Genomic DNA, 12,801 nt, shown 5'->3' on the forward strand with positions numbered 1-12,801 from the left:
CAACAGAAGGAGGGGTCACTCATCAGCCTGTACATAGTCATAGGGTTCACTCGAGGGCTGTTGCGGCTGGAGTTGCGAATACTTCTTTGTTGCAAAACGCGCTGTTCCACAATGTGTATGTGATACTCTTCGATTCGCTCATTTACTGACGCTGGTTACGTAGCTGTCGTCGTCACAAGTATGCTGCAGAGAAGCAGGACAAACGTATGTGCAGCAACTGCTGCACAGGAGCCTGTAAACCCACATCAGAAGTATTGAAGACATTCACAGGTCCACACGTTTCCCTCTAGGGTCGGTTGTCATCGGACAGTGGCACCCACACTCTGCAGAGATGGAGGCCGTGCAAGCAGCGGTGGAAGGCGCTTGCCTCATCCTAAGGCAGCAGGTAAGCAAAATTATTCATTTTTATATGCAAGTTGTCTCCACTCAACGTTTTGTCGTGTGCCCGACTTGAAAGCTTGTTTTTGAAAAGATTGTTAGGGTTAGTGTCTAGAAGAACGCTCACCTTCATCTCGTACTGTGGCTTACAACGACACCCGAATGTACCGATGCATGATGCACGCGAACCAAAAATTTTACTTTTCTGCAGGATGGTCAAAAGAGCAAGCATGCAGAAGAAATTCTGCTCGAGTTCAGGCGGTCGTCACAGGCAATTCCGGCATGCATCCACATATTGCAAAGCTCTCGCCTACCAGAAGCTTGCTTCCAGGCAACCATCACCTTGAGAGAGGCTGCGTTGGAAAGTTGGGCGTTGCTTGAAAGTACTGAGAAAGCAGAGCTGAGGCTGTGGATCATGCAGTACCTGCTGCAAGCCGGCAGCAGTCAGCAGACGGGTGTCGGCACAGTTTTGAAGACGCTCCTAGGCACGTACGCTTCAATAGTGAAGCGCCAGTGGCTGGAGTTGGACGAATCTCAACGTGAGTCAGTGTTCCAGGTGTGCTGAGCTCAAGACTCAATGGAAGATTGACAGCAACAAGGATACATGTCTCAGAGGTACCACCAGATATCGCGGCAAGACATCGTGATTGAAGTACCCAGCGCAATTTCAAGCAACTTGTCTTCTGCCATGCTTGCCTCCTCATCATCTAATGCACACTCACTCCAACAACAATTCGAAATGTTCGCCCACATTCGCTCCTGCCTGAATTGTGGAGGCGAAAGGCTTCAAACCACACGGAGGCTGGAACACATATGCATGCTCGTCAACTCCTAACTCCATGTGCCTTGCTTCATGGGTCAGATCTTCAAGGGGGTCTTGATGAAGCCGGTGGCGTGGTTCGACTTCTTTGATCTCCTTTTGACAGGCCCATTCCGGGCGCTCATCTTGATGGTAAAGGTCATGACTCAGCAGGTTGCCATGACTGTGATGGCCTAAAGATCACAGCAAGCCAGTGCTTTGCCAGAATGGAGTTCGACCCCCATTTTCGTCCAGAACATTCATGCATGTTTCAGCATTCGGCCCCAAAAATTGACCGGGTCAGGCGAAGCACGGGCTGCAACAAAAAAACGTTGGATTGAATAAGGCACACAGCAATGAGCGATGGCTTGCCGCGCGAATGACGGTGTGTGGTGTGTGAAGGAGGCTTGCAGCTTGGCGGTCGACCAAACAGACATGCAGAAGGTGCATCTGGGTCTGTGCATTTTAGAAGCTTTGGTCTTTGAGTTCTCTCCTCCTACAAGTAGCAGAATGGCCATGTCCTGGGCGTTCCATGCTGAGTGTGGCTCTCTCTTCCAGCTGAATAATCTCATTACGGCATTCAAGCTCGGTGCTCGCGTCGCGGCGGCCTCCACAAACTACGTCCGGGAAAGCCCGGCTCATGCGATGGTGTGCAGGTGAGTAGCATTGCTGTTCTTCGAGTGTGTCCAGTGCTCGTAAGGCTCAGCAACAAGCAGCTCGCGCTTAAACACTAGATCTGGACATCCGCAGTGGGAACAGCGATCCTCTCTGAACGCACTCTGATGGCACGGGCTAAACCATAGTTGTTGTTGCTCATTGCCGTGTTGGTCTTGCACAAGTCAATGGCAACTATGCGCATGCGTGACGAGCCCATCCTTGTACTCAACATCCAGTTATTGATGCATATTTGCCAGTCTCCTCAAGCACTGCGTGACCGCAATGCCTCATCGCCCAAGCGTCGAATATTGTGAGACTGTAGGTGAATGAGGGGTTTGGGGTGACCAAGGAGTTCCATGTATTTAGCATAGCAAAGGATTGCATAGGCAAGCGCATGCTGGATGTTAGCACCAGACATTGCAGTGGGCACACAGATGCCGGATGGATGCAGTGACGCGTTATCGCTGATGAACTCCGTCCTCAACTGGGACTTCAGCCGGACAGAAGCCGGCAAGTTCAGTGCTGCCCGCTTCGGCTTCACACACGCAGTCAATCGCCAAGACAGTCGGACAATCTCGCCCGGAGCGCGTTGGCGGGAGGCTCTGTTGTCGGCACCTTCGACCGATTGGCTGCAGCATCTCTTGAGCGCGCTAGGCAAGTCGTCGGAGATGGAGGAGCTGGGCGCGCGCTGCCGAACTCTGCTCGTCCAGATGTGCTCCCTCACAGGTGTGCTCCTGCACTGCCTGCTGTGGCAAGTCATGGTAGAATTGCCAAACAAAAATGCCATCCATTGCCGTTGGTGCATATGCATTGTTGGCCACGTGGGTGTTTGCGCCACAGTCACGCTTGGTGCAGGTCGTTTGGTACGCTTGTCGAGCTGCAAGGTTCTTTGTCGGTGTCTTGCGTCCATGCCCTGAAGCGTATCACAGCTTGCTGCTTTGCTTTGTCACAGGATCCCTGCTACTTTGTGGCTCATCTGATTGCTTCATTCGTCGCGATGGGATTTCGACACGTTGACTAGGTTATGTTCGCTACTCATACAGATGAGCTGTATTTGCTTTCCTTCATTCAGGGCTGGGTGAGTTGTGGGGCGTGACCAGCCAGCGATGACGGTGTTCCTAATCACCGTGCACCATGATGAATATTTTTATCAAATTGATGAGAACGCTCAAGGTTTGCGTTGCAAAGTCTGTCTTGGATCAATGAATATCGCTTTGATCATCTGTTGTGCAGGTATGATGAAACATACTCCGGTAGTTAACCTTCAAATGCCTTAACTCACTTCGGTATGCCTGGCAGTTGTTATCAAAGAGTATATAATTGTCTTTGTGTACATATATATATCAAAGAGTATATAATTGTCTTTGTGTACATATACATATATATATATATATATATATCCGTCCGGATTTTCTAGACCCTTCTAGAGGTCTCTAGAGTTCGAGTGTGTAGAGCGTTCCAGACCCATCTAGATCGTCCATGCCTAGAGCCTTCTAGAAATGAAAGCTAATGCATAACCACCTGATTGATGCAACATATTTGCAGACAGCAATGTTCTCTCATGTGACAGTAACGTCAGACCTAGGGGTCCCGTGTGACAATGTCAAACACTATTGCAAGTCCAAAATGCACCCGGGCGAGGGTTGAGAAGGTATATATTACATTATCACAATTATGTACACAAAGACAATTATCAAGAAGTATATAAAAGCAACTCCCCTACACCTCTGTCAACCGCCCTCGAGTGCAAGTCGAAATGCGCCCACTTCTTTCGCCACGCTCCCTTTACGAAGGAAAAAACCCGTGCGCACGGAACATGCAGACAACTGCAATCACGACCAAGTGCGTTTCGAGCGACCGCAAATCTTTCTTCGACGAAAATGTCGAAACGAAGATACCTACGCCCGCACCTACGTGTCCGTCCGCATTTTCTAGACCCTTCGGTAGTAGGTGCGGTCGTAGGTATTTTGGTTTTGACACTTTCGAGATGCGTTTCGAAAAACAGCAACGTTACATCACAAGGTAATTGACGTTTCGACGTGGCAGCGCTGGCGACCCATTTGTACCTCGAGACACAGAACTTTGTCGTCTTGCATTTTCAAGACGACAGCGAACGCGACATCTCCAGAACTTTCTGGAGACCTCGTATCTTTGTCCTTCGCCAATTTATGTCGTCCATTCTGTGTTGCGTTGTCTGTCACCACTCGTCGCGCGTCTGGCGTCCGTCCGTCACGACTCGTGTCGTGTCTGTCTGGAAGCATTTCACTAAAACCTTCTATGTATCAAACTCTCCACAACTTTATAGAGGTTTCCATGTGTTCGTCACGTTTCGTATGTGCAATGTTCTTTCCATGCGTCCATACGTTTTGGGACGTTGGTGCATCGAACCCTATCACAGCATGTCCTCGACAACGTCAATCGTTGCGAACCACCAGCCTAGGTGAACAGAAACATGCATGACTATACCATACTTGATAATCAAGTCTTGGACAACCAACTCATCGACGCGACGTCATGTCAAGAGTGTGCTCACGAACCGAACCGCTCTTTGAAATGCTTGCCATCTATCGACAAATACATCGACAAACACAACATCGAACGAACAGCACCCTCAGAAAACGCTCAACATTACCATCGTTCAACCATCAACGTGCAGAATGCATCATTACCTCCACGGCATTCAACCTAATTGACGGAAACTTTCGAAACGTCCACGTGCATCCAAGACTGAGATACAACAATGTCTGAAGCCTCCGGAGGTGTCAAAGGCCGTCATACGAGCCCGGAGGGCTCGCCCCGGGGTGGGCCCGGAGGGCCCGCAACGGCTTGTATAACTAAGAGTATATAATTGTCTTTGTGTATATATATATCCGTCCCAATTTTCTAGAACCCTCCAGAGCCTTCCAGAGTCTGGAGTCTAGAAGCTTCCTGAACCTTCTAGACTGTAGGTCACAGACCTCCGTCGACCTTCCAGACTATCACATGATTTTGGAACACTCCAGTCTTTGAGAGATCACGCATACTTCTCACACACTTCAAGCTTCTAAAAAATCTACGAAAGTCCTGCACGGGCCCGAAGGGCCCGTGGCGACTTGTATGTATATATATATGTATATATATATATATATATATATATATATATATATATATATATATATATATATATATATATATATATTCCCAAGTAGTTCTTGGAGTTGCCAATGTCCATGTGGATGCGGTAGTGTTGTAAAAAGATACATCATCATTATCATCATCATCATCATCATCATCATCATCATCATCATCATCATCATCATCATCATCATCATCATCATCATCATCTATATATATATATATATATATATATATATATATATATATATATATATATATATATATATATATATATATATATATATATATATATATATATATATATATATATATATATATATATATATAGGCAGGTCACATTGACAAACGATGCGCATCCGGACATTGCGTGTCATACATGAGTGTTGCTTACTGCGGCCATGCATGCCTAGCTTTTCTTCCGTCACAAATATCGTTAGGATGGTGCACGACCTGCTTCGCAAATGACAATCATAGTGCCTTTGTAACAAGTATGTCATCTGGACTTAACATGCCTTTGCACCTCACTTCAACAACTGCACGACTGCGTCTCAGCATCTGTCAAATCTTGGAGCACTTCATGCGTGTTGCACTGCCCTGTGTGTCATGTGTATGTCTGTGCGCCTAGGGGCGAGCCCGAAGGGCGGGCGAAAGTCCTGCACGGGCCCGAAGGGCCCGTGGGGACTTGTACACAAAAATAAGTGATGACACTGTTGCTTCGGTCGGAGCCGACTGGTTCGTGCTTATTTACGTGATATAAGGATGATACTGTAAAGTGCAGGTGACCTCTTCCCGTCAACTCAGGAGGACCCCAGTACGAAGGCAGCCCACCTGGCACGCTGTGTGACGCGTCTCATGACTTTAGCAACTCCGCCAGAGGAACTTCTTCAGGCTGCACAGCAGGCATTTCGTGCAGAGCCACTGCTAGACTGCTGCAAGGCTGTGAACGCTCTCTGCAGCAGCTACACGCTCGCAGAGCTGCACGCTGCCCTCGAGCATAACACCAGCGGCTTTATAACCGCCGTTGCTCAGCTGGCAGAGGGCTGCATTTGGTGTGGAGGCGTGGATGAGGACTTCACCGACGATTGGCAAGGCGTTGCTACAGGTGCGCACCACTGTATGCAGCACCTCGTGCGGTCGGGAACGACTGTTGTGTGCATGTGCCAGTGTTTTGCCAGACCCTGTCATTTTTGGGGTCCAAATGCCCGGAAATGGGACGAAAATGGGGCTCGAAACCCATCCTGGAGAAGCACCGGCATGCGCATGCCAGCGGTGTACATGCAGTATGAAGTGTAGATTTGGCCAGACTGTGCTGTCAGGCATGTGCGGAATACCGGTGCGATCATCCTCTCAGAGACACTGCTGAACATGGAATATGGCAAAAGTTGTTCGAGGGTTTGAGCTGCCGGGGCTGATGGGTTTCACATGTGGCTTTCAACAAGGCGACGAGAGTGTGTTGTGTGAGTTAATGATCGTGCGCATTTCAGGTTGCAGCGTTTGAAGAGCAGGATGATAGTGCAGGTCTGCTGCTCGAAAGCTGGACCAGCTTGCTGCAAAAGCAACGCAGTGGTGAGCAGAAGGTCACACCGGCTTTGGCCGCCTTGGAGACCGGCACAGTCGGCATCTTCCAGCTGCTGGTGGATGCATACATGAAGGACCTTGTAATAGGCGCCAACGATGACAGCGCCGATGACGATGCCCAGGTGGGCTCACCATCCCACTATTTTCTCTAGTTGTGCTGACCCTTACGCTCGGGAGGCAACTTGACCCCTATAATGTGGCGGCATTTAGATGACCGCTGGGCCCGTTTTCATGCACTAGAAAGTTGCATGCGATCTCTAATAGCTCCGGGAAATTGGCAGCATGCACTGGCTGGCTTCAGAGTATCTGGAGGAGTACCTGCTGGCTGTAGTCATGGAAGAATGTGGTGGATTCCCAAGAAGTACTTGGAGCTGCAAATGTCCATTTGGATGCGGCAGTGTCATAAAAAGATACATCATCATCACATCACGTAGATGACGGCAGAAACAAGATTCATCATAATTAAATCACATAGATTATGGCAGGAATTAGTCAACACGAGCAACACAGACAGCAGATACATCATCATCATTATACGGTGGCTGCTTGCAGGCGTCGGGGAAGGAGTGGTCAGACGAAGTGCTAGAGCGGGTCGCCTCGCTGGCACGAGCGTCGCTCCCAGTATCGCTGCCCATGCTGCAGACGCTGCTTGCGGCGCGCCTGCAGACGCTCAGGGGCGTCGGTGTCCATGCGAACGCAGGGGGAGAGCGGCTCCGGGGTGAGACGCTGGAGCAGATGTGGTGGTTGGTGCAGCTCGTTGCACACACGCTGGCCGACTCCGGGGAGGGCGAGACTCCGCAAGTGCCTTTAGATATCGTGACGCTGTGCGAGGGCCTGCCCTCGAGCTCTGCGGCCGTTGAAAGCGCCTGCGCCCTCTCGCAGCGCCTATGCGAGGTTCGTCCCCTGGCAGAAACGAACAGCTCCAAAAAATAACTAAAAAAGCGCATGAACTCAAGGATTAGAGTATCTAGATCGCAAGGTTGCGAACGCTTTCGGCCTGAGCCGTCAAGTTCTTGCTTATCTATGTGATGTGATGATGATGTTTCTGTTTACAACTCTACCGCACTTATATGGACATCAGGCATCTCCAAGAACTGCGTGGGAATCACTTCTACCATCACCATCACCTCAGGCAACCATACCTGGCGTACCATAGCCTGGCCTGGCATGTCCTCTTCGTCATCTTCTACCCCGCGAGGCAAGGGTGCCTAATTCATATGGGCTCACACAGCCCATATGAAGGCTCATATGTAGCCCTTTTTTGTTATCCTGCACGTGCAGGTTGCAAGTCTCAGCGTGGACGACACCGGGAGGAGGCTGTGCAGCCCACGGTTACTAGAAGCTTCGGTCAGCGCAGTGGCGCGCTGGCTCGACACGTACGTAGAGACCCCCGAGTACCTGCCGGAGGAATGCGAAGTGCTGGCGCTGGGCTACGAGCCCGCAGTGCTTGTCGAGCAGATGCTTCAGATTGTGATCAGCTGCCTCTCCAACTTCCCCGGCGAGGGAGAACTTCACCGCGTCACCATCAAACGCCTGCTAAACGTTCTGGTGCGAACATCTCGTGCGCCACAGACGTCATGCTCTGCACAGTGGAGCTTTGTTTATGTCTGGGTTAGCATGCCTAGTCCGTTGCTGCATATTACTTGCTGTTTCTGGGCCCCTGGCGCAACATTCCAGCTTGGTGTTTGCAAGCTACTGTGCAATTCTGCTCACGTGGCAAGTAACCAGCATGTGGTGCTGGTCATTGCTACCGTGTGCAATTGGTGCGCAATTGTTACAGATCAAGTGGAGAGTTGGTGTGCTGATTGGAAACTTGCGAGGGCGATGTTCCTCATCAAAGCACACCCTGCATTCGTGTTCTCATCTCCAGCTTCAGCGCATCTGCGTGCTCTTGGAGTGTGACAAGCTGTCGTCAGTCAAGAGTTATGTTGTGTGTCATCATCGGCGATGTGATCAGCACTGGCTGTGCAGGTTGTGCGTTGGCCTCGATGTAAGGTGGTGTGGGCCCTGCCCAGCTGGCAGGGGCTGTGCAACGCATTCGCCAGTTTCGAAGGTACCCTGTTTCAGCTTCGCAGCCGGCAGCAACGCCAACTGGCTCGCTGCCTTTGCACTGCAGCAGGTGCGCCTTCCCACTGACCTCCCTGCCTTGCTCTTACAACGAATCAAACGCAGCCTACCTGATATCTGAGAGTGTTTATCATGCTTCTGATTGATGCGCTCACAACAAATTCCCAAGTAGTTCTTGGAGTTGCCAATGTCCATGTGGATGCGGTAGTGTTGTAAAAACATTATCATCATCACCACGTGCATGCCTGACTCCACATCTGCTATTTTCCTTGTTCACTCCGTCCAATCCATGCAAAATCATTCCCTGTTTTGGTTGGTTTTGCAAAGTTCTTGAAGAAGTGATGCGCTCGGCACCTGTGGTGCAGCGTCGGTGTTGGCAGCTTCGGAGGACCAACCCAACTTAGGCGCAGCAGCCTTCTTTCAGCATTTGCTGCAGCCCACCCTCGAGCATGTGCAGCGGCTTGTGAGTGTCGCCTCCAGCAGCAACGAAGCCTCTGTACAACTGGCTGTCAGCCGCGCCGATGTGGTATGTGCTGTGGTGTTGCCTGTGGAGCGCCCGGCTCGGGTTCCTCTTGTTTCTTGTTGTGTCTGCTGGCGGCGCGTGATGCACATGTGTGGTCGTTGCTGTTTAGCCTTATGCTCAGACATGTGCATGTAGTACCCTGCTCGTGCTGAGGCACGTACGCGATTCGCATCTCTGCTGTTGTATGTTGCGGGTGAATGAAGGCTCCCTCAAGAGGTGCCTGATCATGTTAGAAAACAGGCTCATAGGGCGTCGTTGGGGAGAGAAAGAATGTCTGAGCCAGGAGGAAGACCTCAGATTGCTACGCATTGTGCCTGGTCATGTGGGCCGAAGGACGGCCTAACCTGTACCATGCATTTCATGTCAAAGAAGCATGAGGTGGACGGTATGGTGATACAGGATTTGGTGATTTGACTGGCAGGGATCACGCGCAATGGCACTTGACCCGTGTCAAGCATCTGTGCGATCTCTCGTGCTATGATGTATAATCTCACAGTTTGGCAGCATCCTCATGAACCTTGCAACTCCGAGTACAAGATGGGATGAATCCTTGCCGTTTAGCCCAGCACATGATAGCAATAACAGTGAAAATTATGCAAGGTTCCAAGGGGATGGGTCTTTGTGCCTGCATGCCAGGCATTGATATGAATTGCGAGCATGTGGAACGTGTGCCATTGATGCCTCCTGTGCTGTTTGTAGGTTGACAAAGTGGGTTGTGCACTCGAGCGTATACGTGGGAGCCTGGAGGGTGTAGGCCCTGCCCTGGGGTTTGCACTCTTTGACACCATCCAGGGTTCCCTGCACTCGTTGGCACAGCTGCAGCACATCTACCGGCAGCACTCAGTCATTTCACGGCAGCTCTTCAAGCTGGCAGCAACTTTGGTCGACACCCACGTTGGCTTTCTGCCCAGCGACAGGGCAGAGGTATGTGACAACCCCATCTGCACTGCGGCAAGCCGCATTCTCTGGCTCTCCTGCACACAAGCGCATGGACATGGACTTCACTTTGACTCACCAACATTTTCGGCAGCTTGAGTTGACGAGCAAGTGCAGTGGTGGATGAAAGGTGTGAAGGTGTCATGATCACCTCAAGCTGGTAGTTTACAACATGTGACGAAGGTGGGGTTAGGGCCTCATTGGGGCCACTGATTTCAAGACTGTGCACTTTCGTTTTTGCCCTTGCAAGTTCAACTGTCCTTGTAAGGTGTTACTGTACAACACCTAACATGTGTCTCCTGATCAGCAAGCACCGATGTGCAGGCGCTGGCATGCTGGTGCTTGGGGCTGCTGGTTCAATACCGCGATGCCCGAGCGGGAGTCATTTCAGCATCGATCGGGGGGGGGGGGGGGCAGCGGCACAGCAAGAGCGCGCCGAGCAGGTATCCGAGATCAGCGCACTGCTGAAGCTTCTCATCAACTTGACGCAGCGCTTTGATGATGCAGTCACAGACTCTCTCACTGAGGTGCGTGCGGGGGTCTGGTCCGATCACGATGCTGGAATTGCGCTTTTGAGCAAGAGCCTGCTCTCCTTTGAAGCTATTTGCGTTGACGTTTCACTCGCCCATCATGTGGTGTCCTCGCATGACGAGTAGCACTCGCCAGAAGGTTGCATGCAGTTAACGCTCAGATTGGATTCATGCATAATAGTCGTTAATGCATACAATGCGCAATGCACAACATGGAGGTAGTGGAACACATGAATGCACGAGAGACACTGAGGCCTTGCAGATCGTGCTCAGGAGAGATGCAGAGATGGCCAGCAAGATGCATGGTCAGGGGTTAATGAATCATGGAAAAGCTTGAACGATTGTGTGCCAAGCACAACGCACAATTGACCGGGTTAGTGGGCCACATGCATAAAACGCATAGCCTGAATTGTCTGCAGGTCGTGTTGGAAGGCATGAGCATATTGCTGCCCATCTTCACACAGGAGCTGCTGCAGCACCCAAAGCTCTCGGAAGCATTCTTCCGGCTGTTGCTGCAGCTGTGTGAGGTGTTTCCCGGCAGGGTGGCAACGATGTCCAAGGCGAATTTTGCTCCCTTGCTCCAGAGCTTGCACTGGGCCCTCGAGCACGGCGACTCTCAGGCGCGCTCACGCAGCCTTGGAGCTCTCAGCGCGTTGGCGGCGTTCCATCACACAGAGCGGCAAGCGGAAAGGCCGGGGCTCAGTGGCCACCATCTGCCTGGTATGAGCTCCATTAAACAGACTTACCCGCCCACCCACCCACCCACGCACTGCCAACACCTTAATGGCACAGTTCTCTGTAATTCCTCGTACTGCAACTCTGCATGGACTGTCTACTGTCCTTCGGTAGAGGGGTTTGAGTATCTCTAAGATATGTTCGAGAATTGAGTGAGCAAGCCCAGGCAACCAGGTCTTGTGCTGCTTTGCTGATTGATGCTCACTCACCCTGGGCTGTGGTGCTCTGTTTGTCCGTGCAACAATAACAAGAACCTGTTTCAAAGCAATATCGAGCATGGATGATTCGCTTTTGTGTAACCGATCCCCGCTTTCAATGATTAGAATTGCACTGCTCCCTGACCCAGCCACGTGTTCAACACACGAAGCTGAGTGAAGCGAGAACGCATGTCTGGAACGCCAGGCTTAACTGCCAATTTCCATGCGCGCACTCCCATGACGCAAAGGAGCGGGTAATTGAGAAATGTATGTGGCAGCAAGATGTCTGCTGCATTTGTACAAGACGGGGCCCCGTGTCTTTGTGTGTGCAGCCATATGTGCATGTATGGTAAGCAACCACATGCCCGGTGCATTCACTTCCCATGCCATGACAGTGGTCAATGCTGCATTTGCATCACCTCTCGCTGCATGCCATGTCAATGATTGCGGCATCCCGGCACAGGTGCGAAATAATCACAAGCTATCTGATTTGAGCGTGAGAGTGCAGACGGCAGCACAGTATGTGCTCACTTCCTACGAGAGATACTGAGGCACCTGCTTAGCGATGCCACACCGCACCAGGTGACAGATATGGCGGCTGATGCGTTGCTGCCCATGATTCTGGCAGAGAGTGGGTCATTCGTCCAAACGGCTCAGTCGCTGTTAGGCAGCCAAGCCGAGGAGAATGTCCGTACAGCCATTGCTGCTCAGCTAGAGGAGCTCATTGGCGGGCTGGACCCTGTCTCTATACATAATGCGGCAATCGTGGCATTCCGCAAGAAACTGCACATGTTTGTTGCCCAAACTCGAGGCATTGTTCACAAAAAGTGATTGGTTGCATCGGCTGTGAACGCTTTGCATATGCAGTTGTGGTGGAGGTGCCTTTGGAGACATTTGGTCACACATGATGCCTGCTCAGTGAACTTCAACTTGTCTGCGACCCCAGCGATCAGGGCCTTTTACCTGCCAACATTCTCATGTGTTTCTTGCTGTCTCAGTGACTGCGCTTGCAGGTATCTGTTTCAGTGCCTCATATATGATTAGGCCTTTGATTGCAACAATTTTAGTGTTGCACATTCCTGCATGTTGAGCCATGCTATTAGATCCTCTCTTTAACTCTTTGGACGAAAATTTTCGTGTCTTGCACAGTGCTATGTGACATCGGGTCGAGGTACTCCCTTGGTCTGGGTGGGCATGCAGCAACAGACGCCCTGTCTTCTGCAATCGCCCTGTCTTCTGAAGTAACAAGGCCACTACAGTAAATATTTACAGCGTTACATCATG

General features: G+C 50.9%; 1 protein-coding gene across 1 annotated transcript; it reads left to right on the forward strand.

The window, feature by feature from the left end:
• Window positions 1–331: 331 nt before the first annotated feature.
• LOC149808877 (exportin-4 protein) lies at window positions 332–1,375 on the forward strand. Its single transcript, XM_089995117.1, has 3 exons — window positions 332–385; window positions 590–934; window positions 1,241–1,375. The coding sequence occupies exons 1-3, from the start codon at window positions 332–334 to the stop codon at window positions 1,373–1,375; spliced, it is 534 nt and encodes a 177-aa protein (XP_089851243.1).
• Window positions 1,376–12,801: the final 11,426 nt, after the last annotated feature.

The sequence above is a fragment of the Nuphar pumila genome, unplaced genomic scaffold (assembly GCF_984573655.1).
Source record: "Nuphar pumila unplaced genomic scaffold, dmNupPumi1.hap1.1 HAP1_SCAFFOLD_2063, whole genome shotgun sequence".
NCBI classification, from domain to species: Eukaryota; Viridiplantae; Streptophyta; class Magnoliopsida; order Nymphaeales; family Nymphaeaceae; genus Nuphar; species Nuphar pumila.

Excerpts from the sequence above, each read along its gene's own strand:
- LOC149808877 (XM_089995117.1), top strand. The coding sequence starts at position 332 with ATGGAGGCCGTGCAAGCAGCGGTGGAAGGCGCTTGCCTCATCCTAAGG. Across the intron at positions 386-589 it reads GCCTCATCCTAAGGCAGCAG|GATGGTCAAAAGAGCAAGCA; the intron begins GTAAGCAAAATT and ends ACTTTTCTGCAG. Across the intron at positions 935-1,240 it reads AACGTGAGTCAGTGTTCCAG|ATCTTCAAGGGGGTCTTGAT; the intron begins GTGTGCTGAGCT and ends TTCATGGGTCAG.